The sequence below is a fragment of the Aulostomus chinensis genome, chromosome 14 (assembly GCF_037954235.1).
Source record: "Aulostomus chinensis isolate RoL2024-O1b breed Wild chromosome 14, RoL_Achi_v1.0, whole genome shotgun sequence".
Classification (NCBI taxonomy): Eukaryota; Metazoa; Chordata; class Actinopteri; order Syngnathiformes; family Aulostomidae; genus Aulostomus; species Aulostomus chinensis.
Genome location: NC_141333.1, coordinates 23,668,949 through 23,696,418, shown reverse-complemented (window position 1 = coordinate 23,696,418; position 27,470 = coordinate 23,668,949). Strand labels below are relative to the sequence as shown.

The 27,470-nt window shown below is 46.2% G+C and overlaps 1 protein-coding gene across 2 annotated transcripts in view; it reads left to right on the top strand.

The window, feature by feature from the left end:
* Positions 1 to 27,423, top strand: part of usp24 (ubiquitin specific peptidase 24) — a 34,712-nt gene extending 7,289 nt beyond the window's left edge. Inside the window, exons 8-67 of one of the 2 annotated variants that reach the window (XM_086224787.1) lie at positions 509 to 574; positions 851 to 925; positions 1,210 to 1,368; positions 1,454 to 1,568; positions 1,699 to 1,802; positions 2,328 to 2,435; positions 2,546 to 2,641; positions 2,742 to 2,903; positions 3,727 to 3,819; positions 4,488 to 4,595; positions 4,679 to 4,828; positions 5,014 to 5,145; positions 5,981 to 6,092; positions 6,177 to 6,253; positions 6,365 to 6,505; positions 7,831 to 7,884; positions 7,970 to 8,085; positions 8,236 to 8,302; positions 8,378 to 8,488; positions 8,589 to 8,687; positions 8,997 to 9,170; positions 9,270 to 9,355; positions 9,666 to 9,774; positions 9,949 to 10,104; positions 10,503 to 10,600; positions 10,861 to 10,956; positions 11,047 to 11,269; positions 11,355 to 11,517; positions 11,932 to 12,093; positions 12,271 to 12,341; positions 12,426 to 12,586; positions 12,663 to 12,724; positions 12,889 to 13,080; positions 13,177 to 13,291; positions 14,001 to 14,145; positions 14,235 to 14,354; positions 14,450 to 14,575; positions 15,276 to 15,374; positions 15,494 to 15,576; positions 15,678 to 15,819; positions 15,899 to 16,018; positions 16,223 to 16,437; positions 17,086 to 17,210; positions 17,559 to 17,700; positions 18,335 to 18,485; positions 18,607 to 18,702; positions 19,206 to 19,309; positions 19,394 to 19,507; positions 21,288 to 21,495; positions 21,583 to 21,672; positions 21,855 to 21,957; positions 22,061 to 22,179; positions 22,313 to 22,426; positions 22,749 to 22,814; positions 22,888 to 22,954; positions 23,043 to 23,121; positions 23,232 to 23,307; positions 24,118 to 24,204; positions 24,323 to 24,433; positions 24,842 to 27,423. In XM_086224787.1, the coding sequence (XP_086080913.1) occupies positions 509 to 574; positions 851 to 925; positions 1,210 to 1,368; positions 1,454 to 1,568; positions 1,699 to 1,802; positions 2,328 to 2,435; positions 2,546 to 2,641; positions 2,742 to 2,903; positions 3,727 to 3,819; positions 4,488 to 4,595; positions 4,679 to 4,828; positions 5,014 to 5,145; positions 5,981 to 6,092; positions 6,177 to 6,253; positions 6,365 to 6,505; positions 7,831 to 7,884; positions 7,970 to 8,085; positions 8,236 to 8,302; positions 8,378 to 8,488; positions 8,589 to 8,687; positions 8,997 to 9,170; positions 9,270 to 9,355; positions 9,666 to 9,774; positions 9,949 to 10,104; positions 10,503 to 10,600; positions 10,861 to 10,956; positions 11,047 to 11,269; positions 11,355 to 11,517; positions 11,932 to 12,093; positions 12,271 to 12,341; positions 12,426 to 12,586; positions 12,663 to 12,724; positions 12,889 to 13,080; positions 13,177 to 13,291; positions 14,001 to 14,145; positions 14,235 to 14,354; positions 14,450 to 14,575; positions 15,276 to 15,374; positions 15,494 to 15,576; positions 15,678 to 15,819; positions 15,899 to 16,018; positions 16,223 to 16,437; positions 17,086 to 17,210; positions 17,559 to 17,700; positions 18,335 to 18,485; positions 18,607 to 18,702; positions 19,206 to 19,309; positions 19,394 to 19,507; positions 21,288 to 21,495; positions 21,583 to 21,672; positions 21,855 to 21,957; positions 22,061 to 22,179; positions 22,313 to 22,426; positions 22,749 to 22,814; positions 22,888 to 22,954; positions 23,043 to 23,121; positions 23,232 to 23,307; positions 24,118 to 24,204; positions 24,323 to 24,433; positions 24,842 to 24,904 (6,978 nt within the window). In that variant the 3' untranslated portion in view covers positions 24,905 to 27,423. The remainder of the gene's footprint in view (positions 1 to 508; positions 575 to 850; positions 926 to 1,209; positions 1,369 to 1,453; positions 1,569 to 1,698; positions 1,803 to 2,327; positions 2,436 to 2,545; positions 2,642 to 2,741; positions 2,904 to 3,726; positions 3,820 to 4,487; positions 4,596 to 4,678; positions 4,829 to 5,013; positions 5,146 to 5,980; positions 6,093 to 6,176; positions 6,254 to 6,364; positions 6,506 to 7,830; positions 7,885 to 7,969; positions 8,086 to 8,235; positions 8,303 to 8,377; positions 8,489 to 8,588; positions 8,688 to 8,996; positions 9,171 to 9,269; positions 9,356 to 9,665; positions 9,775 to 9,948; positions 10,105 to 10,502; positions 10,601 to 10,860; positions 10,957 to 11,046; positions 11,270 to 11,354; positions 11,518 to 11,931; positions 12,094 to 12,270; positions 12,342 to 12,425; positions 12,587 to 12,662; positions 12,725 to 12,888; positions 13,081 to 13,176; positions 13,292 to 14,000; positions 14,146 to 14,234; positions 14,355 to 14,449; positions 14,576 to 15,275; positions 15,375 to 15,493; positions 15,577 to 15,677; positions 15,820 to 15,898; positions 16,019 to 16,222; positions 16,438 to 17,085; positions 17,211 to 17,558; positions 17,701 to 18,334; positions 18,486 to 18,606; positions 18,703 to 19,205; positions 19,310 to 19,393; positions 19,508 to 21,287; positions 21,496 to 21,582; positions 21,673 to 21,854; positions 21,958 to 22,060; positions 22,180 to 22,312; positions 22,427 to 22,748; positions 22,815 to 22,887; positions 22,955 to 23,042; positions 23,122 to 23,231; positions 23,308 to 24,117; positions 24,205 to 24,322; positions 24,434 to 24,841) is intronic. The other variant, XM_086224788.1, reaches the window with a different exon arrangement.
* Positions 27,424 to 27,470: the final 47 nt, after the last annotated feature.

Here is a 27,470-nt window from a genome sequence, read left to right as displayed (position 1 = left end):
GCGAACTTCCTAAAAGCACAGGAGAGAGAGAGAGAGAGAGACTGTGAAAGGAGAAAAGATGAAAGGAGAAAAAATGTGGGGAGCACTTCCTCCTCTTCCAGCTCCCAAGGGTGACTCATTCATTTGTCTGTTTAGAACAGGAAGACAAGTGCGCGGGGCGGGGGGGGGGGGGGGGGGGGGTCACGAGTGAATTGAAGCAAAGGTAGGGGAAGACAGACAGTAACACAGGAAGCATTCATTCAAGAATCTGTGATTTATCACTGGATGACAAATGACAGCTGGGCTGCTGTATTAGTAGATCTGTTTACGCTCCCTCCGTCACTCACGCAACAGTGAAAACACAGTGTCAGTTCAAAAACTATTTGACCTCTGGCCTCATTTGAGTGGTAAACAACGGCTGTGCATCCATTTCTCAGTATACGTGTCACATTACATAAAACAACTAAGACCTAGAAGTTCGAACTTCTTGGTTTTGACTGTGCTTCAGCCAGACTCTTTCCATCTGCAGTGTGTATCAGCGCTGGTTCAGCCTCTGGGAGTCTGCGCTGAGTACTTGAACTCCAGCCTTGTCCAGGTGAGCCGTCAAATCTGCTCATGCGCGCGCGCACACACACACACACACACACACACACATCAATGATCATCATTATGTTACAACAATGGAAGACCTGGTTGTGTATCCTTTCTTTGTTATTTTTCTCTCTTTTTGTTTGAAATGACTGTTACATCAGATAAAATAGAATGTACAGCGGAATAAAGCACCAAGGTCAAATGCGTATGTCCATACTGTTTGCTGCTGCTGCTGTTTTTCTCATACGGATCAACAGAGTTTTTGTTTTTTTCCCCCCAGCCTATGCTGGATCCTGTCATCCATAAGATGATCACATACGTGCAGAACCTGGAGGAAAAGGACCTGAAAGACAAGGTAGTGTTTGATATCAGTCATCCTAATGGGATATTTGCTGTTGAGCTCATAGAAGACAGGACCTGAGGCCAAAAGTATTTGACTTTCCCCACAAAGGCCTGTTTTCAATTTCCTGAGCGCCTTGAGTGGGAGGCAGCAATGGCCAAGTCCTCGGTGCAGGGGAATTTGCAGTTTAAAAAATTGTTTTTTAAGGAAAAGGGATAAACTGAAGGGAAAAAAATGTTTCAAACTGAAGGAAACATGAGCAGCAATGGTGACTGAAGTATATAACTCACTCCTTCCAGCGTCTGGTGAGCATCCCTGACCTGCTGTCAGCCATCAAGCTGTTGTGTATGAAGTTCCAGAGGGAGATGGTTGCTGTGGTGGATGACCTCCGGCTGGACACGCTGCTACGCATGCTCAAAACCCCCCATTTCTCTACCAAGATGAACTCCCTCAAAGAGGTTAGAAGCTGCGTAAATTCCATCTTTAGGTTTTTAATCAGCTCTTGCCTCATCTCACCCCGTTTTTATGTTTATTGTCTCGCAGGTGACAAAGTTAATAGAGGAGAGCACCGTAGCAAAGACAGTGAAAAACGCCATTGACACGGATAAACTGTTGGACTGGCTTGTAGAGAATTCAGTCCTGTCAATAGCACTGGAAGGTGAGAATGTGTGTCACATCCTAGCACGGGAAAAACATAGTTCACACACTCGTAGGTCGTAGAACATCTCAAATATGTCTAGAAGTGTGCTTCCAGGTTTACAAAGCTAACTGATGACTCCTTGTTACAGGTAACATTGACCAAGCTCAGTACTGTGAGAGAATCAAGGGAATCATCGAGCTGCTCGGGAGTAAACTGTCGCTGGATGAACTCTCCAAGATCTGGAAAATACAGGTCAGCACCAACGTGCACCTGACACCTCTTTAGCACTTTCTACACATTCTTAATTGTTTAACAGTACACTTGAGGGGTTTATTTAGAAGTGTTGGGCTTCATGCACGAACGCTGCCTCATTTTTCTGTGAAATTTTTTCTTGACGCAAAGCAATAAGTGGAAAATAAGAAGAAACATCTATGTGCAATTCACGAAACATGCGCTGACAGCCAAGTCTGTCCATTAACCCATTTGAAAGCTCAGATAATGAGTGAAATAGTTTTCAGCGTTACATTTTTCCTCCTTGAACATAGTTCTTGTTTATTTCAAAATAAAAGTAACAGCATCTGAAACATTAGATGAACCATACCCTACTCACACTAACAATAAGCCACACATCTTCAGTAGAACCTTGTTCCTTGTTCCCTCTGAGTGGTACCCTGCAGCTTTTATTAAATGTAAGGACATTTTAGTGTATAAATATTGAAATAGATGCATTAGAGTGATGAGCTGTTGTTCGATGGATCTTTTGAATCTGTATTTCAGGCGGGCCAATCATCAACTGTGATCGAGAACATTCATACAATCATTGCTGCTGCTGCTGTCAAGTTCAGCTTTGACCAGCTCACTCACCTGTTCATGCTCATACAGAAGGTCGGTGGCTTGATCATAAATAACATTGACCGTGATATAAATCTATGGGAAGTGGTGTGTAAGTGTGTGTTTGTTTTGGTGGTAATGTGTTTGCATGTGATGTCATTAAGAGCTGGGAGGTTGAGAGTGATCGCGTCAGACAGAAGCTGCTCAGTCTGATCGGGAAGATCGGTAGAGAGGCTCGCTCTGAAACCACGACAGGCAAGGTAAGACGCGCCTGTCTCTCTGTCAGGCAAGGAATGTTGGCAAGTCGGCTTTCATGATTGAAAATCTGCCTTGAGTCCACAATGTTGTGTGCCTGCGCAGGTGCTGGAGGTGCTGTGGGAGTTGGCGCACCTCCCCACTCTGCCCACCAGTCTTGTTCAGCAAGCATTGGAGGAGCACCTGGGGATCCTGAGTGATGCCTACGCTGTCAAGGAGACTGTGAAACGCAGTTACATCATTAAATGTATTGAGGACATTAAGAAGGTGAGACAGACCCTCAGTGTTTGCAGATGTGGGGGCTGGTGTTTATAGTGGCTTAGAGATTCAGCAACTGCTCTAAGGGGAGGTACATTTATTGTTTGTTTTCTGCGTACATGTGGGGCAGCAGGGATCATGTCGTGTGCATCTGTGACCTGCAGTTCCACAAGAAGAGAGAAATACCCCTTGAGTGGGTGCCTGCAATGCTGCAGCGGCTGTGCTTGTTCATGCTGCGTATGACCCCTCAGCTGAAGTTTGTTTTCACACCTCCTCTGGAATTCAACCAGAATGTCCATTTATCAGTCTCCCTCTTCTCTTTTGCTTGATTCATTCCCTCTGAACATCTTAAAGTAGCTATGAGGCCACTCCCCTTTTCCCCCTGTACATCTCTGTGTATGTAATATGTAATCCTCCATAATTCATTCATTGTTTAGCAGACCCCAGTACGCATGTATGTGGTTGAAGCTCTTCTGTTCTTCACATTTCATAATCAAATGTTTGACTTTAATGGATGCAGGATGTATGTTTGATTTGTATCCAAGTTCTACATGGAGGAACACAAGCTGTGAAACAAACGTGATAAGTGAATGTGAAAGGCGTTCATGTGTGTTCCTTGTATGAGTGTGTCATCTATTCGGGTGTGCCGGTGCACGCTGGCTCCCTGGCAGGCAAAGCATTACGTCAAATGAAATAATGGTTAATGTGTTCCGTTCCATCTGTGCTTTCCCTGGTTTCCATGATGTGATCACATTCAGCGTGTTAAAGGACTGTTGGAGTGTGTAAATCCTCACATATCTGTCCCACCTCCAATGAACTGTATGTTGTCCAGACTTCCACTCAGGAGGACTCTAAAGGCAGCGACTCTCAGAGCTCATTTCTTACTGGTTCTTGGGGAAAGAGGAAAGCTAACTCTTTGGCCAAAGTAAGAGAAGAAGCTCACATCGTTTGTAATTCCTCTGATCAGTCTTTGTCCGGTCTCGCTGCTTCACGCCTGTCATAGAGGAGGGCCGGGGGGTTTCATTGGTCACAGGTTGATGATTTCACACTTGATTGTAACTTGAGGTGGTTCAACCAGGTGTACGACAATCTCTCGCTTTCCTCATTAAGAGGGACCTGACACTCACTCATGATTACTCAGTGGTGTTGATCTTGTTCTGGGTGAGGGTTGGCTGTGGTGGATGAAGCTGCTGAATGAGTGGTCAGCTTGGGTGGGAGTGCTAGCACGGTAACTCGTGCAGAGTCCAATCAGAGCCATGGATATACAGTGATCTTTCATATTTGACTCTGACCTTCTACATATTTGCCAAGTGTGACACTTGTTGTTATTAGTTTACATCCCTGGCCCTGATTGTCCCTCTCACATTGTCACAAGGCTCCCACTACAAAAATAGCTGGTCCGTGTTGTCAAATTGTTAAAAAGATCTGATGAAGTCAGACCACTTCGGACCTCTGTTTTTGTAGAATGTTTTCATGTGATCACTCTTAAATAAAATCATTATCTGACTGCCGTGTGTGTGTGTGTGTGTGTGTGTGTGTGTGTGTGTGTGTGTGTGTGTGTGTGTGTGTGTGTGTGTGTGTGTGTGACAACAGGCCTCTCAACAGAGCAGTCCTCAGTCAGTCTGGGTGGTACCTGCTCTCCGTCAGCTGCACGAGATAACCCGTTCCTTCATCAAGCAGACCTATCAGAAACAAGACAAGGTAACTGGAGCAATCACACACACCATCAGGATCATCAGTCGAACCATCTGTGTAATGTCACGCTGTGGTCACCGTCTCTGTAGAGCATCATCCAGGATTTGAAAAAGAATTTTGAGATCGTCAAGCTGATAACGGGATCCCTGGTGTGCTGCCATCGGCTGGCTGTGACGGCTGCAGGAAACAACTGTCTCTCAGGCTCCACCCTGGTGGATGGACGATACTCCTACCAGGAGGTTCCTCTTTGCTCTATTTTCTCTTTTAAATCTAATTTCAGTTTCAAGCTGTATATTTTTTGTAGTAAAGTTTTAATATTATTTTAGTTTTACACCTTCTTTACTGCTGCATCATGCTCTCACAGTTACACAGGGGGGTGTGTTTGCTTTCAATAGGATTTGTGTTTCTTTGAATGTGTGTGCAGTATCTGGACAGCCACCTGCGCTTCCTGGCCTTCTTCCTCCAGGAGGCCAGCCTCTACCTGGTGTGGAACAGGGCCAAGGAGCTCTGGGAGTGCCTGGTGTCTGGGCCGGACGTCTGCGAGCTGGACCGTGAGGTATGAAAACCTTTCAGCAAATACAGCTCTGTCCACTCTCCACTTTTGCCCTACTCTCTTTTCCCCTTTAGAAAAACGTTTAAGGGAAGGTACTTGGTGCAAAAAGAGATGGGTCTCTGGCTCACGCTGCACCAGTTAGTTTTTGCATAATCCTGCAAACAGATGGATAAACAAAGAGACGAGCGTGTGAGAACACACCCTCCACAGCAGAGGAAAAAAATGCGGACAAATTGTGGCTTTAAAGGATCTTATTTCGCTTTTACCTCAGGTTTACAGTTTTGATATTGGCATTAACTTTGTAGGTCTCACAAAATGGTGAATTGTATTCCTAGCTTGTCATCTTGTCTGTGTCAATTTGGGAATTAAACATCGACCTTCAAACTGTGCATACAGAAGTCACAATCCAAGCTTCAACAAATACAAGGGAGTCGTTATCAAGCATTTAACAGTGGCTCTGTTTTCTTCCTCAAGCTAATATGTTTCCTTGACTTAATCTCCTCATCTTATCTCGCATAAAGAAGGTGCTTATGCGAGACAAAGTAAGAAACATTAAGAAGATTTAACTGATGTATTGGTGGTTCTGCTCTTTAGGGCTTTGTAAATGCATCAGTTTGAATTAATAGCTTGTGAATTTAGGGGAGTTATTATAACAACGCACTTCGCAACTGAAAGTAGCGGGGCAGTATCTGCCCCTTGCTGTAACTGACGGAGCACAAAGATGGCCGATCCCCTCTGGAGAACACACGGTTCTTTGCACCCTGCCAACCATTCCAAAGACAAATTGGCAAAAGTCATCTGATTGAAACATTAACAGAGTGTGTTTTCACCTGTGCAGATGTGTTTTGAGTGGTTCACCAAAGGGCAGCATGACCTTGAGAGTGATGTTCAGCAGCAGCTCTTCAAGGAGAAGATACTGAAACTGGAGCCCTATGAGATCACAATGAACGGTAAAAAAATGAGGAATAACTTTCAGAATGAGGTCGTGAATAGTTATGTGGTAGATCAGCTTATATCTTGTGTGTGTCTCTCAGGTTTTAATTTGTTCAAAACCTTCTTTGAGAATGTCAATCTATGTGACCATCGACTGAAACGCCAAGGAACTCAGCTGGTGGGTCTTTGCTCTCACATTTCTCTGCATATTTCATTTCAAATCAAATGTGCTGACAGGAGGAGACAACTTAGTGGTTGAAAAATTCACTTTAATTTTGTTTAATTTCAGTGTGTGGAACGCCTTGACCTGGCAGGGATGGATTTTATCTGGCGCATCGCCATGGAAACCCCTGATGAAGAGATAGCCAATGAAGCAATCCAGTTAATTATCACATACAGCTACACGAACCTCAATCCCAAGATGAAGAAGGTGTGTGTGTGTGTGTGTGTGTGTGTGTGTGTGTGTTGTGTGTGTGTGTGTGTGTGTGTGTGTGTGTATACACGCATTCCTTCGTGTGTCTCATCATCTGTAATCACAGTCCAACCTGAGGTACTCTGCCTTATAATTGGCTGCTGGTTTCAATCAAACTGTATTTGAGTAGCAGTTTTCCTACAAAGTGCTGCACACCAGGGATGGGCTTTTTAAGAAATTTCCTTGATTGATGGTTGAGAAAGTTTAACATCAGTGATGGTTTTAAGTGTTATTGTAGTGGCCGGTGATGGTGAAGGCAGCTCAGGGCTGTTAAAGTGGTCCGGTAGTCTGGTTAGAGCAACTCTCTCAGCTGTGGCTAATGTTTCTAACAGCCCCTGCCTTAGTGGGTTTTGACGAGTCTGGTGATGGTGCATCGTGATGGAATGCTTACATGCTGGATCATTTCATCAGATATTGAAAACATTTGCTTTCAACGATACTTCAGGGCAGCACATCCCTCTCAATAATTCTGAAGTTCCTTTGGGTGATTTTCTCTGCCCGTTTAGCATCGCAGCTCCTCCCTGCTAGCACTGAGGAGCGTTCGTGCACATTAACCAGGGGCGGGGTATGTTTTTCAAGTGGTGCATCATTTTCGGGCATTGCTCTGTTGCAGTTAACGCGGCTTTGCAGTGTTTACAATGAACCCCATCATTTTTCCATTCAAAACAGTCCCACACCAAACATCTCTGTGACCTCTTTATGTCTACGCTAGCAGCAGCGGCTAGTAGGGAGCAGAGTATTCCCGTTTTTTTCCTCACTCTCCTAAAACCAGTAATTTTTCCAACATCGTTTAATTTCACAATCCAACACAGCCTCCTTTGATCGATGAAGTGATTGACACAGTTGTTAACAATGAAGTATTGATCATCAGTTATTTGTGCTCATCTCTACTTTACTCACACGAACCAAAACAGAAACTTCCACCACCTCGGCTAAATAACAGACAGTAAAAACAGGTACTGATGAACCGCCCAAGACAGGGAAAACAACTATGTGACTAATTACAAGACTGAAAGAACTTTACAGTAAAAGTTTTTGAATGAGTAAAGAGAGTAGAAAATAGTAAATGGATAAGTAGATTAAATAACATTTAATTAAAAAGGTAAGCCTTAATTTTACTTTTGAATGTGGCAGCGTTCCCTGCTGCCCTCAATCTGTCCTAAATGAGACTAGTACTCGGTGTTCAGTCAGAAAACCAGAAATGCTCTGACTTCCTCACACATTTTTGAGCGTGTTGGGAAGAAGCGGCGTGTTCTGACCTCTAACCATGATGTTTCCTGCAGGATTCTGTGTCCTTGCACAAGAAATTCATTGCTGATTGTTACAAGCGACTAGAGGTAAGAAGTCGGATGCACTACTGCAAGGGCTGATGGTGCCATTTCACTTTAAAATCATACATTTATTTATTTCTCTTTTACTCAGGCAGCAAGCTCAGCCCTGGGTGGGCCCACTTTGACTCATGCTGTTACCAGGGCAACTAAGATGCTGACGGCCACCGCCATGCCCACTGTGGCCACTTCTGTACAATCACCATCTAGGTACGCCGGGGGGCTGGGGGCCAGTGTGTGCTTTTGCCTGTGTTACACTACAACTAACTGGTGATTAGACAAACCAGTTGTTTCCTTCGATGATGCACTCGTGTTATGAGAGTTGGATCACTCGCCTCCTACGTCTGTGTTCATCTCCAGATCCACTAAACTGGTAATCATAGAACGACTGCTGCTATTGGCTGAACGCTACGTCATCACTATAGAGGTAGGCTCCTCCTCCTGGTAGGTCCTCCGGATCATTGTGTGTGTACGTGTGTGTTTAACAATAACCTCTGTGCAGGATATGTACTCTGTTCCTCGTACAATTCTACCTCATGGGGCCTCGTTCAACGGACACCCTATCACTCTTCACATCACTTACGAGTCAACCAAAGACACTTTCACCTTAGAGGTACGGTGAGACTTTTCCTGGAGCCTCCTTATGCACTTTCATTAAATTAAGTTTCATCTCCAGAGGAAATGACTCTCCTGTGCCTGCATGTTTCCTGCAGACCCACAGTAATGAGACAATAGGAAGTATCCGGTGGAAGATATCAGAGCACTTGAGCTGTCCGGTGGATAATGTTCAAATCTTTGCCAATGATAGTGTGGTAAGTGTCGATGCCTCTGTAAATGACAGGGACTCTGTGTTCCTCTCTCTCTCTTTTTTAAATGTGCTATTTTTATCTGTCATTCCCTCATTAAAGTACTGTACTCCTCTCCCAGTCATGTGTTTCCCCTGAAAACAGAACACATTCCACACTATAAACCCATGCACTGTGACTTCTTGAAGGCAGAGAGCCACTCGGTCATGGTGGCCCACCTCCTCTATGATGTGGCAGGGGAAACACTGCCTTGAGCAACCCCTGTTTTTGTTTTCTCTCATTTGATCCCTTCACTCTCCCCTCACTATGTGTTAGTTGACCATGAACCGGGACCAGAAACTGCTGTCCCAGCTTGGCTTTAGTGATGAGCAGAGCCTGACTGTGAAGAGTTCAGGTACTGGTACTCCTTCTGGCAGCTCTGAGTCCTCCGCCTCTGCCTCCAGTAGTTCCAGCTCTGCCGTGTTCAACTCTGCCTACGCTTTAGAGCAGGTACCATCCCAGCGACGAGCCGAAAGATGTGCTGCTTGCCATAATGGCTACCAACACCCTTGGGTTTACATCGGTGTGTGCGTGTTTGTCTCTCTCCAGGAGAAGTCTCTGCCCGGTGTGGTAATGGCACTGGTGTGTAACGTGTTTGAGATGCTTTACCAGCTGGCGAACCTGGATGAATCCAGGTGAGGGAGATACAACGACAAAGAAATGAGTGTATATGTCTCCAACTTTAATCAAATTCTAAATTTTTAGATTTTTTTTGTTAATTTACTAGTTTATTCTGGAGAAAATCAGTTGTCAGTATCAGTACTCTGCTCTTGGTGTGAAAACATTTATGAAGGCAATGTTTGCAGTTGTTTCAGTTTTCTTATCAACAAATTGAAACAAGTCCAGTTGCCTATGACACAGCACTTCAGAGTTACCGTGACCTGATGACTGGGAACATTCAGCGACCTAGTGCCTCATTATTCATATGGTTTTATCACCTCCCAGGATTACTCTTCGTGTTAGGAAGCTGCTGCTGCTGATCCCAACAGATCCAGAGGTGCAAGATGCTCTCGATAACTTTGTTCCCAAAGAATCCAGCGTCTGGAGCCATCAGGTACATCAGATTGTCTGCGAAGATGCGTGCAGATCAAGCGGCTTTTACCAAAGCTGAAGGGTGAAGCTGGTTTGAAGCCCTTGGTCTTAGAGTGTGTTTTCTCCATGTCTCAGCTGTACAAGTGCTGTCTTTCCTCTTTATTATTTCCTAAAGTCTCTGTCTGTCTCTCTGTAGAAGACGCTGTTCACCCTCGGCCAGGGCACAGGGTCCCGTTCCCCATCCATGGCCTCCAAACAGCAGCACCAGCCCAGTGCTGCGTCCATCCTGGAGTCTCTGTTTAGATCATCAGCTCCGGGCATGTCCACCTTCAGAGTGCTGTACAACCTGGAGGTACACACACACACACACACACACATATATAAAATCAGTACTCCAATTTATCTGCCACTGGAAGAGAAAATTTCTGGTCTTCAATTTCTCAAATGAAGCGCGCTGTCTTGTTGAGTTGATTGGAATATGAAGCACATCCATCCAGGCATTGTAGAGCAACCACAAACGATGGAGGTCCAGCTCAGGTAATCTTTGATATATGTAAAGTTTCACAGGGCTCAGTGAAACAGTGAACACAAGTTGCAACGACTGGGGCAAAACCATAGTAACCCTTGAGAATGTTTTTGCAGGTACGGTAATGTGAGTGGTGTGGTTTTTCAGGAGCAGATTTATTCCATGTGTCTTGAGTGAAAACAGATGTTGTATGGATGTTCATTCCTCTTTTGTGTGTTTCTTAGGTGTTGAGTTCTAAACTCATGCCCACGTCTGATGATGAGATGGCCAAAACCAGCAGCAAGTCTTTCTGTGAGAACTTCCTGAAAGCAGGAGGCCTCAGGTATGATCGGAGACCAGACCAGTTTCTACTCCACCACTTTATCTCTGTTTGAATCCAAAATACCTTGAAGATCTGATTTTTAGTGCTGACACGCTGCTCTTCTGCTGTTTTTTTACTACTGTTTGTGAATGGGAATGGACAAACGTGTGTACGTTTTGTTTTGTTTTTTTAAATGCTTTACAGCAAGTCTCTTACTCTCCTCGAGCAATCCCGATAAATCTTTCTCATGTTGATGACAGTCGTCTGTGTTTACTCTGCAGTCTGGTGGTGAATGTAATGCAGAGGGATTCCATCCCGTCGGAGGTGGACTATGAAACCAGACAAGGCGTCTACTCCATCTGCCTTCAGTTGGCCAGGTGCAACACGTCTCACACACCCAGCATTGGATATTTTGAGGCAGCTATCATTTTATGGCTTCCATACTGAAGTGGTTCTGTGTCTTACAGGTTCCTTCTGGTTGGCCAGAGCATGCCGGCAGTGCTGGATGATGATGTCATCAGGGATGGGGAGGCGCTGTCATCGCGTCCGTTCCGGAACGCTGGACGGACGGGGCGACAGCTGTCTCTTTGTGGGACTCCAGAGAAATCCTCCTACAGACAGATGTCTTTGTCTGAGCGCTCGTCCATAAGAGTGGAGGAGATCATACCTGCTGCTCGTGTGGCGATTCAGGTGCTGGAAGAAGATCCAGCCAAACGCCATTCGTTGAGTAAGCGGTTCATTTCTATAGTAAACGTCTCTGCTCTCTCTATTCTAGACCATGGAGGTGGGGGACTTCACCTCTACTGTGGCCTGTTTCATGCGTCTGACCTGGGCAGCTGCAGCAGGGCGACTGGATCTGGTTGGAAGCCCGCAGCCAATCAGAGAGACCCACAGCTCACTTCTTCCACAGGGAGTCCGTACCAGAGTCAGTAGTACCGGTGAGTTGGAACACGCTCTCAGTTCTGCTCTGCCAGGTGCAAGTTCTCATTCTTCAAGAGGGTCCTACATTTATTTATGATTAGTTTATTAATCTGACATCCACACAACATTTGGAGTCACAAATCCACCAGAGACGAAGCTCATTCAAAGCCCTTCAAACAGCTGCAGCAGCAGAGTTAGGAGGAGAGCTAAATGCATCAACCAGTCAGTGCAGTCCTCAGGTGAGAAAAACAGACTCACAAACCTGTCTGAAGGCCTATTAAAGGTTTACGGTAAACAGTTCTGATAATGTTGTTGTTCAGCTTCATTCCTGAGTTGTGACCAGGTGTGTTTTCCCACGGATCGTTGCACATGACTCATGTAGCACCAGCAGCTAAAGAAATTAAAGCAAAACTGATTGTGTGTGTTTGCAGGAAGTAACTGCAGCTCCAGCAGTGAGGGCGAGACCACACCAACAGCTTTGCATGCTGGGATTTGCGTTAGACAGCAGAGTGTCTCCATCAAAGATGCCATCATTGCCCGCGAGGCTCTGTCGCTCCTGGTTACCTGTCTACAGCTACGCTGTCAGCAACTATGTAAGAGAGAACACACCATTGAAACCCACTCCTCACCTTTTTGAGGATTTGCTGTGTTCAGTTTCAAGAAGGGTTGATGCCTTGATGTACAGCCCAGTGTGTACTTTGTATTATGTTGTTAAAGTACTATGTCCGCCACATTGCTCTCATTAGTCCAACACTTGTGCTCGGTTGCAGCCTCTTTTTACAACCTTCCCTCCGTCAATGACTTCATCATCGATGTCCTGCTGGGATCTCCCAGTGGAGAGGTAAACAACACCACCCACCATTTTCTCAACTGTCTCTTTGGAGGAAACATATCTCTGTTCATAAACGCGTGTGTTCTCCGTCAGATCCGCCGTGTAGCTTGTGATCAGCTCTACACCCTGAGCCAGTCGGACACGTCTGCCTTCCCTGACGTTCAGAAACCCAACTTGTTTCTCCTCTCGGTTGTTCTTACGGCTCAGCTGCCACTATGGAGTCCTACTTCTGTCATGAGAGGCGTCAACCAGAGGTCATTCAGAGAGAAATAAGGTCAAAATTGATGACATTGCTGCAGTGCTCTCACGGTTCGTGCTTCTTGTCTTCAGATTGCTGTCCCAGTGCACGGAGTACTTTGACCTCAGGTGCCAGCTGCTGGACGATCTCACAAGTAAGTCAACTTTTCGCCACTCTTAACAGGACTTGGAGCTGCACGATGTTAAACAAGTCATTAACCAAAGTTACATGATGGCACCATTGGCGACAATTAAGATGCAGAACATTTAAGCTGCATTATCACTCGAATCATTTCTCCTTTTAACCGTCCTCATGCAGCTTCAGAGATGGAAGTGCTGAAAGTGAGCACCGCCAACATGCTGGAGGATGAAATCTCTTGGCTCGACAACTTTGAACCCAGCTGGAGCTCGGAGATGGAGACCAGCGAGGCGGACAACATCCTCCTGGCAGGACACCTCCGGCTCATTAAGACCTTGCTCTCTCTCTGCGGGAATGAGAAGGAACACCTTGGTGAGAACACACAAGTGTTGATGTTTTCTACATCTTCCAGCTCATTTAAGTGAGATCAGGACTGTGTTATGTGACGATGTGGAACTCTTTCCTCAGGTCCATCTCTGATCCAGCAGTTGTTGGACGACTTCCTGTTCCGAGCCTCACGCATCATCATCAACAGCTCCAATCCTACAACTTCCCCAGCCCCCAGCCACGACTTCCACCCCAAGTATGGCATTTTGTCCCAATATATTGATCAGATTTTGAAAGCACTGCAGTACTGCTGACCTGAATGCTTCAGGGCTTCATAGCTTGATTCGGTTCCATGGTAATCAACGCATAAAACAAGTTTTCAGTAGTGTCTTTTTTTTTTTTCCTTTTTCTTTTTCATGAGGCTACATTAATCATCCCAAAGATGCAATCATAGCAGTTCAACATTATGCATATACTTCATTATGCAAAGCATGAATTATCATTACTTATTCTTAGACAACTTAAACTTCGTAGTTTTGTGATGGCAGCTCTTATCTGCAGTCACCAGCAATGCACTGAACCTGCCGTTGACACCTGACGGCTCCGCAGTCAGACTTACAAGAACATTACACATTTAAGATGTCAACAGTTTAAAAGCATCTGCACGAACTTCCAAATTTACAGAGGTGACCACAAAAATGTTGAGTGCCAGAAATCTGCTGCAATTTTGGCTAATCACCTGAAAACTGTCACTGCTGAGCCGTCGCACTTGCCAGAGATTTCTATGGCAGACGTTTGCATCGTTGGTGCCATCTGCATTCTAATGAACGTTGATTTGGTGAAGCTTTGATTATTCACAGGTGATAAACACCGAAGCTTTGAAGCCCAAAAAATGGGATTAGGGACAGCCCTAGGCTGTGCCAGCAACACTACCATGGCTTACCATCATCTGTGTGTGTGGTCAGGTGCAGCACCGCCAGCAGCAGGCTGGCAGCCTACGAGGTGCTGGTGATGCTGGCAGACAGCTCTCTCCCCAACCTGCGACTGATCACCAGAGAGCTACTGTCAATGCACCACCAGCTGGACCCTTCGCTCTCTAAGGAGTTCGATGTGAGACGCTAGTATTTCTTGCAGGGTTATTTGATGCTGGATGTAGGTCGGCGTCAACACTAACCCTCTCACTTTCTCGCCCTTGTCAGTTTCTGCCTCCAGTGGAGAGCCGCTCAGTCTCGGGTTTCGTAGGCTTGAAGAACGGCGGAGCCACATGCTACATGAATGCAGTTTTCCAGCAGCTGTACATGCAGCCTGGCCTACCAGAGGTACTCATGCTTCCTTTGCCAGCTCACCAGAAGGTGCCTGATCTTTGAAGCCCTGTGAGGCCAGTATCGGTGCTGATGTTTTCATCGGTTTGAAGGCGTTCCTGTCCATCGAGGATGACACCGACCAGCCAGATGAGAGTGTCTTCTACCAGGTTCAGTCTTTGTTCGGGCACCTGATGGAGAGCAAACTGCAGTACTACATACCCGAGAACTTCTGGAAGGTATTAGCGCACGTATGGTAACACAGTCACACTTTAAACTGTTAGTGACGTTGAAATTGAGCCCATCTGATTGTGTGTATGTCACTTGAAAAGCTTCAGTAAGAGTGTGTTCACAATGTACCTGGCAGGTCTGCACAACTCATTCACAAACTTCCTCAGCGGTGGAGTTGAGAGGTTTGACATTGTTCAGCCAACAGTGTCCAAGCGTTCACTGATGGCAATAATCCAGACTATTGATCTTATTGTTAATGAGGCAATAATTCTATCAAGGAGTTGAAATGAAATTCTTGAAGAATTTTTAATTCATATCCCATTCAGTCTGACCAGTGACTCAAGACGCTCTACATCAGTTTCCTTCCAGCGTTTTACCTGATACCTTTCTCTCATATTGCACCTGGTACATTTTGAGGTTATTTGGGGTTGGGTTTTTTTTGTTGTTGTTGTTGTTTTTTTGCTAGTAATGTAAAAATATAAGATACTGCAGTGTTTTCTCGAAGCTGGACCGTCCGCCCAAGCTGCTAAACTCCTATATGTGTCACAAAATGCTGCAAAATTCCTGTAGGACTGTTCGTATGATTTTAAAGTTTAAACATGTCAACAGCAAACTCCAGCTTTACCACTTAGAGGGAATTCTCCGCATCATGATGCGATGATTGCTTCACTGCGCATCAGTTAGTCACATACAAATGATTTCTGTCAGATCTTCAAGATGTGGAACAAGGAGCTCTACGTGAGAGAGCAGCAGGATGCTTATGAATTCTTCACAAGTCTGGTGGACCAGCTGGACGAACATCTCAAGGTAAAATATACACCGACTTTAAAAAACATGCAGCATTGTCATATGGACCCTGCACTAACATGTAGTACTATCAAGAAATGTTCATGATGGTTAATAATGAAACGCCCCTCCTCCACCAGAAAATGGGGCGAGAGCAAATCTTCAAAAACACATTTCAAGGAATTTTCTCCGACCAGAAGATTTGTAAAGACTGTCCTCACCGGTGAGCCCGAGCTAATGTATTATTACCAGTTACCTAAAACTCCATACTGTGGTTTTAATTAGAAATACGTCGCGGTTAAGGTTTGACTTTTCTTCCTACAGTTATGAACGTGAAGAAACATTCATGGCTCTGAACCTCGGCGTGACTTCCTGCCAAAGTCTGGAGATCTCTTTAGACCAGTTTGTCAGAGGAGAGGTGCTGGAGGGCAGCAACGCCTACTATTGTGAGAAATGCAAGGAAAAGGTGAGCTGGCGCGCAACTTCCTTAATTGCACTTTATTGATATGGTGCGTACTAACACGTGTTTGTTCTCACGATGATAGAGGACCACGGTGAAGAGGACGTGTATCAAATCACTGCCCAGTGTTCTTTGTATCCACCTCATGCGCTTCGGCTTCGACTGGGAAAGCGGACGCTCCATCAAATATGATGAACAGATTCGGGTAGGGAGATTCAACATCCCTCTGTTCACTGCTCACATCCTGGCTCCGCCCAGCTCACTGGTGATGCTGTGGAATGAACAAAGTCTAAGCGTGATAGTGAACTGGTGGGGCTCACTGTGTCTAAGCCTTGGTTGTTGAGACAAATAGAAATGTCCTGCTTGAAGGTTTCACTAATTTGAGCGTGTGCTCATTGGTGGTGCACAGTTCCCCTGGGTGCTGAACATGGAGCCGTACACCGTCTCTGGAATGGCCCGTCAAGACTGCAGTGGAGAGGCAGGAGAGGGGCGAGGCGATGGGACGTCAGGAGGGTCACCCAGGAAGAAAGTCACCATCTCTGAGAACTACGAGCTGGTGGGAGTTGTTGTCCACAGTGGCCAGGCGCATGCTGGGCACTACTACTCCTTCATTAAAGACAGACGGTGAGACTTCCTCCAACTTCTTTTAGAATTCACAACATGTATATTTGCGTGTTCTTGGTGGAGCTTCATGTGCTCTCCAGCTCATGTTCCTACTTTACACATGAGGGACATAAGTGGAACACATTTATCTTTTAGTTTTAGTTTCCCCGGCAGATTTTAGATGATGTCCTCGGGGCACATGAATGTAGCGTGTGTGGGCTCCTGTCTGGTTCTGATGGGCCGCCATGCTCGCTGCACAGCTGCAGCAGAAAGCTCCCACACTCATCCCCATCCCTGCTTTTAGACTACAGCAGATTTGTTCTCAGGATGATGATTTTTTTCAAGAGGCTGTTGAACATCATCTGGATTTGCTTTGACGTCAGTTATTCTTTATAGTAATTCTACATTAATTCAGAGAACAATGAAGTTTCGAATAGAAAAACCTCCTACTACTGTGAAGTCATGCTGCATAGACCCACCAGAATTAACTAGGTATTATTTTCAGCCTCTGCACTGGTGCAACTGCAGTCATATTTTAAATTCAGGCTGTTAATCTGCTTTTCCATCCCAGTCTCGTGACTGATATCTCTGAAGGTTGCAAGTATTTTTTATCCTTCATTCAGTTTCAAATAAATAGTGAGACGTTCCCCGCTCCTCTCTCCTGTTCAGTGGTAGTGCTCGCGGACGTTGGTACAAGTTCAACGACAACATGGTGGAGGAGTTTGATATGAATGATGAAAGCCTGGAGTACGAGTGCTTCGGAGGAGAATATCGCCCCAAGGTTTATGACCAGTGTGAGTATCAGTGGGACTTCTTTGATGATAACCTGCATGACTGCGCTGAATATAAAGGCCTGATCCAAATACTCACCTCTAATAATGACATACAGTATTTTATGGTCTGTTAGAAAAAAAAGGTCAAAAGTACATTTTCTGCTGCAGTGATAAATCAAGCCAGTCAGCAGGTCATTTTTATTCTACCTTCTACCAGCCTTCAGCAGCTGAACCTGAAAATGTGAGAGCAGCTTTCAGTGTCAAACTCTGCAGTTCTACATCAAAGTGAAGACACAAGAATGCAAAGGTTGAATGAAGATTAACCTTTAGCGTGTGCTTGTGCATGTGTGTTTGTGTGTGTGTGTGTAGCCAACCCATACCCTGACCTACGGAGGAGATATTGGAACGCCTACATGTTGTTCTATCAGAAGATCAGCGAGCAAAACTCCCCTGTTCTTCCTAAGAAGAGCCGAGTCAGCATCATGAGGCAGGAGGCTGAGGACCTGACACTGTGAGTGGACTCTCTTTGTACTGGGGGTGTGTGTGTGTGTGTGTGTGTGTGTGTGTGTGTGTGTGAAGTTAAAGCAAAATCCAAACATAAACCAGTTTAATGTGATGGTTTTCATAGGTTGGGAGGAGTTTATGTATTTGATGATAGTTTTTATGTAAATAAGGATGTCAGTTTGTAGATATTTGACTTTTGGATACGTGGGCGTATGCATGTGTGTACAAAGTATAGAATTTGATAATTTTATTAGATATTGAGTATGAGGTGAGATGAATAAATAAACCATCAATGACTTAAGGAGGACAGGTCATCAAGTGTTGACTTTTATCGTCTTTATGCATTCAAAATAAATCTTTCCGTCCATCAGTGCACACATCTCAGGCCGTCTGTGCTCGACAGGCTCAGATTTCTCATCATCACCAGGTTGCTTATCGTTTCTTTGGGCTCCTATCAGCTGTCACACAGAAGGCAGCTGGTCCTCATAGAATATTTAAGTTGAATTAATTCAGTTCTTTTAAAATATTTAGGATAAGGCTGAATGACAGTAGAGTATGCAGGTTTCCAGCCATCACGTTTAAATGTCATTCATCTTTTGGGGAGAAAACACTCACTCAGCTGTGTGTTCTGTATTTTCCAGATCTGCCCCGTCCTCCCCTGATGTTTCGCCTCAGTCCTCTCCTCGCCCCCCCAGAGCCAACAACGACCGCCTCACCCTCCTCACCCGCCTGGTCCGCAAGGGAGAGAAGAAGGGGCTGTTTGTGGAGAAGATGCCCGCCAGCATCTATCAGGTAACCTGGAGGCCTTAGAGAGGAATGTCTGTCGTCTCTCCACATGAGCTCATCGTCAGAGACGGCCCAGTGGTTTAGTGACTGCAGAAGGAGCTCACCTCTCTGTTTATGTCTGCCGTAGATTGTGAGAGATGAGAATCTCAAGTTCATGAGGAACAGAGACGTCTACAACAGCGACTACTTCAACTTCACCCTCTCGCTGGCCTCCGTCAACGCGGTACGTCTCTCTGCTCTTTGTCTTGGTCCGCAGATTTCAAGCTTCAGGAACACAAATGCAAACACTCGTGTTTACTTTTACCCTTTCTGTTCAACAGTAATTCACCTCATTCTTGTTACTTGTTACTTCTTACAACTAAAATATTTGAGTCATCAAAGTCATAGGAACATTAAGATTTCTTTGTATTTAGCAGAATTTTGTTAATTTCCTCAATTTCATCCTTCTGTCATCATCTGGTCCTTTCACTTTGATCTATTTAGATCAGTTAGTGTACATGAAAGAAGAACAGAGGAACTGAACAAATCGCACGTTAGAGCAGGACTTCTGAAACACAAGATCATGAATTAAAACAGCATGAAATCACATGAATCATGTGCGATACAACGTACGTGTTTGTGATCATTGAGAAGGATTTTGTCAAAGTAATTGAGAGTGTGTGTGTGTGTGTGTGTGTGTGTGTGTGTGTGTGTGTGTGTGTGTGTGTGTGTGTGTGTGTGTTACAGACAAAGCTGAAACATCCCAACTACCAGGCCATGGCTAAAGAGAGTCTCCAGCTGGCTGTTCACTTCCTCTTCCACACGTACCTGCACACCAAAAAGAAACTCCGGTACGAGCACAGGCCACATGTTATCAGGCCCGAGCAGCAGCAGTAGCGCTCCTCTCACACACGTTCATCTTTTATACTCTGCAGGGTGGACACAGAGGAATGGATGGCCACAGTGGAGGTTTTACTGTCCAAGAGCAGTGAAGCGTGCCAGTGGATGGTGCAGTACCTGGTCGGGCCCGAGGGAAGAGAGATCACCCGGTCAGTGCTTGGCAAGCTGCTCAACCTGCAGAGCTGGTGGTGGGATGAGGCTGCACTCAAGCATCCTGTGTCCTCTTAGCTAGAATGACGTTTTGACGTCGTAGTTTCTAGTAATGAGCGTCAAAATGTGATGCCCCACCATCACCAGTCTGACAGCCAGAGAGAGGAGGAGGAGGATGTTAGTGCAGGATGCAGAGGACTGCTGCACAACACTCACAGCAACATGAAGTGTCAGAACCAGACTTTCCATTTGTGACTTTCCGCGTCCTGATCCGTTGGTGACCTTGATGACATAGTCACCTTGTTAAAAGTTAAATTTCAACTAGAAGCACACAAAAACTGCCCAGACGTTCTGGAAAAAAGACGCTGGGTGAAGTGCTTTTGTGGAAACCAGGCCAAAGACACCGGTGCTCTGAGAAACCTGGCATGTGAACATCGAGTCCTAACTTTTGATTCAGTTTCTGGTTCAGAGTTGGTCAAAAACACAGTGGGGTTTCCTGTCCACCTGCTGTAGAAAAAGGTAGAGGGTAAATGTCAGTTCCTGGACTGCAGCTGAACTCCGCCACCGTTTCAACTCTGCAGCAGAAAGGAGCACAATCGACTGAGCCAGACGCGTTTCCTGGAGCAGCGGTGGTTGTAGGTGGGCTGTGTTAGCCCCGAGTCTTGGCGGGGGTTCAATCACTGCAGCATTTTTCTAGCTGCCCCACTGATATGCTATCCTACATTCTTGGCTGCTGCCGCCGGTGTTGCACCTTCATTCTAATCAATGCACATTCAACTTCCTGGCCAGGCTCAAACCTCCCCATTGTAGCACCGCTGCAGCGACTAAAGCCTGCACATACCTGGGAGTTGAAGCTTTCAAACCCTCCTCACCTCTCCATAATTACACAAACGTGCACAGTAGAGTTGCTCTGTAGAGTGTGTGTGTGTGTGTGTGTGTGTGTGTGTGTGTGTGTGTGTGTGTGTGTGTGTGTGTTGCTCACTGACCAGATGCTGATCAGCTCTGGAATGTAAACATAAAGGCGCGTAGGAAAGTTGCTGGACTGGTGAAATATTTGGATTTTTTTTCTTACCAAAAATGTTGACATGAGTGGGAAAGATGGTGTTTCTCTCCGCATTCTTTCACTTCACTAATGCTTCCCCCCTCGCCACCCAATAACAGCAGCCGTCTGTGCGCTACGCCAGGTCAGTCGACGCCCTCCCTTCACTCCTGTTCTATACAGACACAAATCAGTCGCTGAAATTATGCTCTGGCTTGTGAAACCACAGTGCTTTTTCTATCCATCCGTCCATTTTCTACACTGCTTATGTGTTAAGGGTTGGTGGGGGGATGGAGCCTATCCCAGCTGACATTGGATGAGAGGTGGGGTTCACCCTGTACGGGTCACCAGTCCTTCGCAGAGCCATCAGGAGCAATCAGGGGCTCAGTATCTTGCTCAAGGACACTTGGACGTGGTCACTGAGGGAAGTGAGGATCGAACCAGCGACCCTGCGGTTGCTGAACAGCCACTCTCCCTCTGTGCTACGCCGTCCCTGTGCTTTTTCTACATTAACCTTTTTGCATTTTCCCCTCCTTGTATTTAACACTCTGATGTAAAACACCCATGTTGCATAGTCATTTATGCAAATGTACTAAATCAACTGCTGTTCTTCTCTCTTAAAGACTCAGTCATCAGTGTGAATGTCCCAGAGAAAGAGTTGTGGTTTGGTGCATAAACTGTGTTGTTAAGTTGTTTCTCTGTTTGAGCCTTCACTCATCCTCTGCCTCCTCCCTCCTCAGGGTTTGTTTGTTGGAGTGCAGCGTGAGGGAGGTGAGGGTGGTGGTGGCCTCCATCCTTGAGAAGACCCTGGAGAGCGCTGTTCACTTCGGCGACCCGGGAGTGGACGGCCTGACTGACGCTCTGCTCTCCTTACTGGACAAAGATGTTCCTGAGAATGTGAAGAACTGTGCACAGTACTTCAGCCTTTTCAGTAACTTTGCTCAGAGGGTAAAAGACAACAGATACATTTACTGCTGTTTCAGGTCTGCATGAACAAATATGACATGAGTTCTTCTTGTTTCTGCTCTCTCTCAGGGTTGTGGACCCGGTCAGTTGTTGTTGAAACACTCAGCGTATCGCCGGATGCTCATTTTCCTGTTGGGACCTAATAGGCAAAATAACCAGGTTGAGCTGCATAATAATACTACATACTGAAAATAATACCACATTTTATTCGTAGGACTGATAATTCCAATCCCATGACCTAATCTTAATTTTTTAATGTGCCTTAGAAACACAATTAATTTGTATCGAAAAGTGGTAAAATTATCCTTTTATTTGGTTTGTTTTGCTGTCTGTGTCTGTAGAACCGACGGTGGAGTCCCGCTCAGGCTCGAGAGTTCCTCCACCTCCACAGCACCCTGGCCCTCATCACCCTGCACTCTGACCTCAGTTCCCAGCGGACGCACGGTGAGACCACCGCCGTCAGCTCACAGGCGTGAACATACACAGCGGGGTGCAGGTTATTTCCTCTGATCAGCTGATTCTTTCATTCCTTCTGTGTTCGTCGTAGCTCCTGAAGGGTTTAAACTGCATGTGAGCAGCATCCCATCCTCTACCCAGCTCCTCCCCCTCCACTCAGACATCCTGGCCTCCGTCTTCACTCCAGAGGGGCAGCCTTACCTTCTAGAGGTAACGCACATCTTCACTGACACTTACTTTGATGGTGGTCGATGACACAAATGGCGTTCTTGTTATATATGGATGCAAATATGAGATGGTGAGTTACTGATTAGGAAAAACCTGTTTTGATGCTCTCCACAAGGTGATGTTCGCCATGCGGGAGCTCTCCGGCCCCCTGTCTCTCCTCATCGACATGGTGACCTACAGCTCGTACTGTAATGAGCCCTTCTCCCTCGGCGTGCTGCAGCTACTCAAGGTAACCTCTAAGAGACACCTGTGAGAGCTGTCAGACATGTTTGGGTCCTCACAGTCGTGATAAACCCAGGAGAGTCATTGAATTAGAAAAAGGACACTAAGTAAAGCTAAAAAATGTGGTAGAAATTAGCATCACAAGTGGCTGTATAGTAGCGTAAATGTAGCACGCTGTTCATTTTGATGCTCTCTCATAGCTCTCGTAGCTAGTTAAATGTACGCTGGTGATGTTTGACATTGACTGTGTAGATTTATGAACATGTAATTTATTGGTGAACCTGTGTATGATCCCTGGAGTCATTTGCAACCTTGGGTGTGTCTCGTAGACCCAGCTGGAGACGGCGCCGCCTCACGAACTGAAGAACATCTTTCAGATGCTGCAGGAGTTACTAGTGAGTCGGCTAACGCACTGATCCATCACTTCTAACTCTTTGATCAGTGATAAGATGAATTCTTCCCCTTCAGGTGGTGGAAGACCCTCTTCAGTCCCAGAGACTGAAGTATGCGTTTGAGTCGGAGAAAGGCCTGCTGGGTAAGTCTGGCTGTTGTGGGTAGGAAGCTTCTCGGCTACTTCCTGTGAGTGCTGAAATATAGAGAGCATCTTTTTTTCCTCCTCCCAGCTTTGATGCACCAGAGCAACAACGTCGACAGCAGGCGCTGCTACCAGTGTGTGAAGTTCCTGGTCACTTTAGCCCAGAAGTGAGTGAAACCTCAGCAGTGTAACGGAATCTGATCCTCCTGCAGTAGCTAAAGCTCTCGCTCAGTCACGCAGTCGTGGTCTAATTGGTCTCCTGTCAATGTCCCACCAGGTGTCCTCCAGCCAAGGATTACTTCAAGGACTTGTCTGGTCACTGGAGCTGGGCAGTGCAGTGGCTGCAGAAGAAGGCAAGCGACTCATTGTTGTGCCACCAAAGACAACACTCTGTTCTTCATCCTCTTCTTCCTTGAAGGAAATCTGCACTCAATTGCAGGATACATGCGTCCACTTCTGGCTAAAACTTCGATCATTCATAGTGAATCAGCCGTGCGTGGATATTCAGCTAAGCGTAGGCCCAATGAGACATTTTCTGATGTTTCCAGCTGGCAGGAATTATGAAGCCTATCAAAATTGTATAAACCAATTCAGCTCTACTCCTCCCTCCATTGTCCCTCAATCAGTTCCAACTTTGCTGGCCTGCGTCGTCACACTTTCTTCCACTAACAGTCCAGGCAGATTTTTCATTTATCAAAACTTGAGGCTGCAGCGCAAAAATAGCTTCAATGAGTTCTCACTCAAATATGATAAGTATAATATAAATATTCTAAAATGGTCAAGGAAACGGGTAACAAAATGTTGTCGTCAGGGTATTAGGCAGTTTATTTCAAAAACCTGATTATTGATAGAATCTTTAATTGTGTGATCGGCGGAAGTGGAGCATCTTTAGATACCAGTGCACCTACAGAGTCATCCTGGACTCATCAGCCTGTACGCGCCGCCCTGCGCTGGTCCCACTCATCATGTGAAGCTGTTTTTGACTCTTTGCTTGGCAGGTAGTTCACCAAGATCATGACTCGCCTTCGCCATCTAAGATTATGAGTTCAAGACGCAGGTGTCGCCCTGTCTTTATCGCCCTCCTCTGAACCTCCAGCCTGACTGACTGCAGCGACAGGTTCAAGCACGTGTTTGTGATGCTGATTGTGTCTTTCTGCCCTCAGATGACGGAACATTACTGGACTCCACAGAGCAACGTCTCCAATGAGACATCAACCAATAAAACTTTCCAGCGCACCATCTCTGCCCAGGTACACACACAAGTGGCTAAAGGCTTGATACGACCCCCTTCGGTTCCACCACATCAGTATACCCTGACTCCTTCCCCTCACCGCCCCCCTGTCTCACCGCATGTCTGTGTCTGTGCAGGACACCCTGGCCTACGCCACAGCGTTGTTAAACGAGAAGGAGCAGTCTGGCAGCAGCAATGGCTCTGATGGGAGCCCGGCGAATGAGAACGTGGACCGCAGCCTGCGACAGGTAGCACACGAATCCTGAGTGACTCATCACATCAGAAACAACACATGTTCCGTTGACACTAGCGAGCCGAGAAGAATGGACCAGAATTGGAACATCACTCAGGTTTCTGTCGAGAGCTGTAAAGGCAGGTTTTCACCTCCCACGGTTGTTATTAACGGTGGATTTGGATCTGTTTCATTCTTTTTCTGGCTCCTGCTGTGCCTGTCAGAGGGCCCACACACACACACACACACACACACACACACACACACACACACACACACAGAGGACTGTCAGACGTGTTCTGGCGCCAGCATGGAAACTGCACATAATGAGAGTGTTCACAAATCTCAGTCCCACTTTCCCTGCCTGGCACTTTTCTTCACATAAACGCCTCACTCCTGAATATGCACCTTTTCTCTCTGACAGGGGTCCGAGTCACCCATGATGCTCGGCGATTCGAAGAGTGATCTGGACGATGTCGACCCCTAGCCCCTCTGACCGGCAGGATCCCTCCAAAGGAGCGGCGGCAGAGCTGCAGGCAGCCAATGGAAAAGGGCTGCACTTTGCCTCTGATTGGAACAGGACTGTTTGGACTCCACATCATGCCAATCAGAACACTTATTCTCCCGGTCGCTGCGGCAACGGAGGAGCTATGAATAAATCATAAATTACTTCCTTTCAGACCAGCCAAGGCAATGATGGAGATGCATTATCATTAAGGGCGTCAGAGTTGATTACGGGGGAAGTGCAGAACCTTCTACAATCACGGATGACTTCAGTTGATCCTTTTATTCATTCATTCACTCAGAATGACATCGAGGTGGAGGATGCGTTTGGGTTGTGTTTTAACAATTTTCTGCTCATGTTTGCCAATGTATCTACACAGACATATTCGTATTGTAAAGATTTGTTCCATAGTTGTAATTTCCGCTGTAAGATAATATTTTAAAGTCTCCTGCACTCTTCTCCACAGTCATGCAATCGCTAGAGGTCACGTTAGCTGCTCTAGAGGGACTACAGATACATGTACACTTGTACAGGGACACCTCCACACACGAGCACTTGGGGGGGGTGGGGTTAAGTATGCACTTTATAGTCCAGCCCAGTCGTTTGTGATGTACAGCAGCACTGGTCAGTTCCTCTAGAGCCTCCTCGTGCGTGCGCCCTCGTCCTCTTTTGCTTTTTGTTTTTTTTTAACACTACTCTCAGTGCCACTTATGCAGACGCATGGAAGCCCTGATAGCAAAGCCACTCTGCCTGTGATTTAACCTTTGACCCCTGGTGACAGTGTAGCCATGGGGCACGGTGCGGCCAGCTCTGTCCAAGACACAAGACAGATCCCAGCCTCAGCAGATCAGAAAGAAGCAGTGCCATGGTCAGCACTTTGCCCTCTTCACTGGCTGACAGGCAGCCTCGTGCTGGATTTTACTCTTTTTCTTTGCTGTGTTTTATTTTCTTTGACTCTGGATGGGTTGACAATTTGTGGAGGATGTTAAGGGTCCGGAGCCTTATGCAAGATGAGTGGTGGCGGGCCGTCAGTGCCAACTGAGGGGGAGCTCAGGAGCATGTTTTATTTTTAGGTGCCAAGGTTACACACAAAGCAAATACTGCACAATGGTAGAACTTGCAAAACAACAACAACAAAAAATAACATGCAAGCGTGTGTCACCTCATTCATTCACGAACACACAAGAACAGGTCCTCGCCTCCCTGTTACCTCTGCTTCATCAGGTTTGAGTTTTCTTTTTCTATTCTTCTTTGCCTTTTTGCTTTTGTCTACCTTTTGAAACACACACACACAGAGGAACGAACCCAAATGTAGCCCGAGTTTTCACTCAAGCCCGATGTAACCATCGTCCCCTGCCCAGTTATCAGGACTTGAAGTGCCTTAAGCCTCCCGATTTGTCCCACCTCTGACACTGTATTGTCCCGTCCCTGAGGAGGTGCGCTGCATCTGCTCCACCTGTCTTGACTGTGACCCCAGACAGGCGCAGTCAGAAAGTCAGGATGTCGGAGTGCAACAGGGCTTCTTCGTCACTGTTAGACCCCAGATGATCCAGGGACTGTCCTCTGTGTGCTGTGACAAAGCTTAGTAGGAATGTAACTTTGGGTTAATTGTGTGTGTGTGTGTGTGTGTGTGTGTGTGTGTGTGTGTGTGTGCGTGCGTGCGTGGGTTGAGGTTGGGGAGAGGATCAATGGTCACATGCTGCTGCTTTTCATTCGAGCAGAGACACTTTGTAGTTAGTGATTAATGCGCGGTAGTTAGAAGGACACCACACTTTCACTCCGATGTTGCGAAGACGTGAGCCTAAACTAGCGCAGTAGCTTAGCTCTCAGCTTTAACAGGTCAATGTTTACAGTGTGAGGACCTACGATGCAATCGTGCAGGATGGTTTTCTGTTGAGAGTCGTTAGGTGACCCCTCCCTCTGCATCCTCGCTGCAGCTTCTCAGAGCCCGAGGAGAGGGAAGACCCTGTTTCACACCCCCTCCTATCTCACTAGATGTGAATGTCACGTCGTGCTCTCCAGCACGTTTGCATGTGTTGCAGTAAGTGGCGTTATCTTTTCAGTGTGACGGAGGGAGAGAAATAAGCCCCCCCCCATGTGTAGTTTGCTGTGTAGTTTTGGTCATTAGCACTTGCTGTCACAAGGACACACACCTTCTCTGCAGCTGGTTCCACGCTATCTGACTGTGCTGCATGCAGTCTGTGCCAAGTGATACATGGCCACGGCGACATGAGTTGCATTCTGAGTCTCTCCGAGGTTTGCCCCTCTGCTACATCACCACATCCTCTGAGAGAACCCTTCAATCTTGAGTTTTAATCCTGGGGTGCAGGGAGGGACAGGGAAGTGCGTGGGTAGGGGTTGGCATCTATACGGGTTTTTACTGTCATTAAATTTTGAAAATTCACTTCTGCCATCGCAGGATTCTGTAATGCATGTTAAAACTCGATTTTAATTTGTACATCAGAGTTTGATTAAGGGGAAATTTGATATAAAATAAACTGGAATGCACAACCTTTTGTAAATATTGTCTTTTATGGATGTTTGTAGA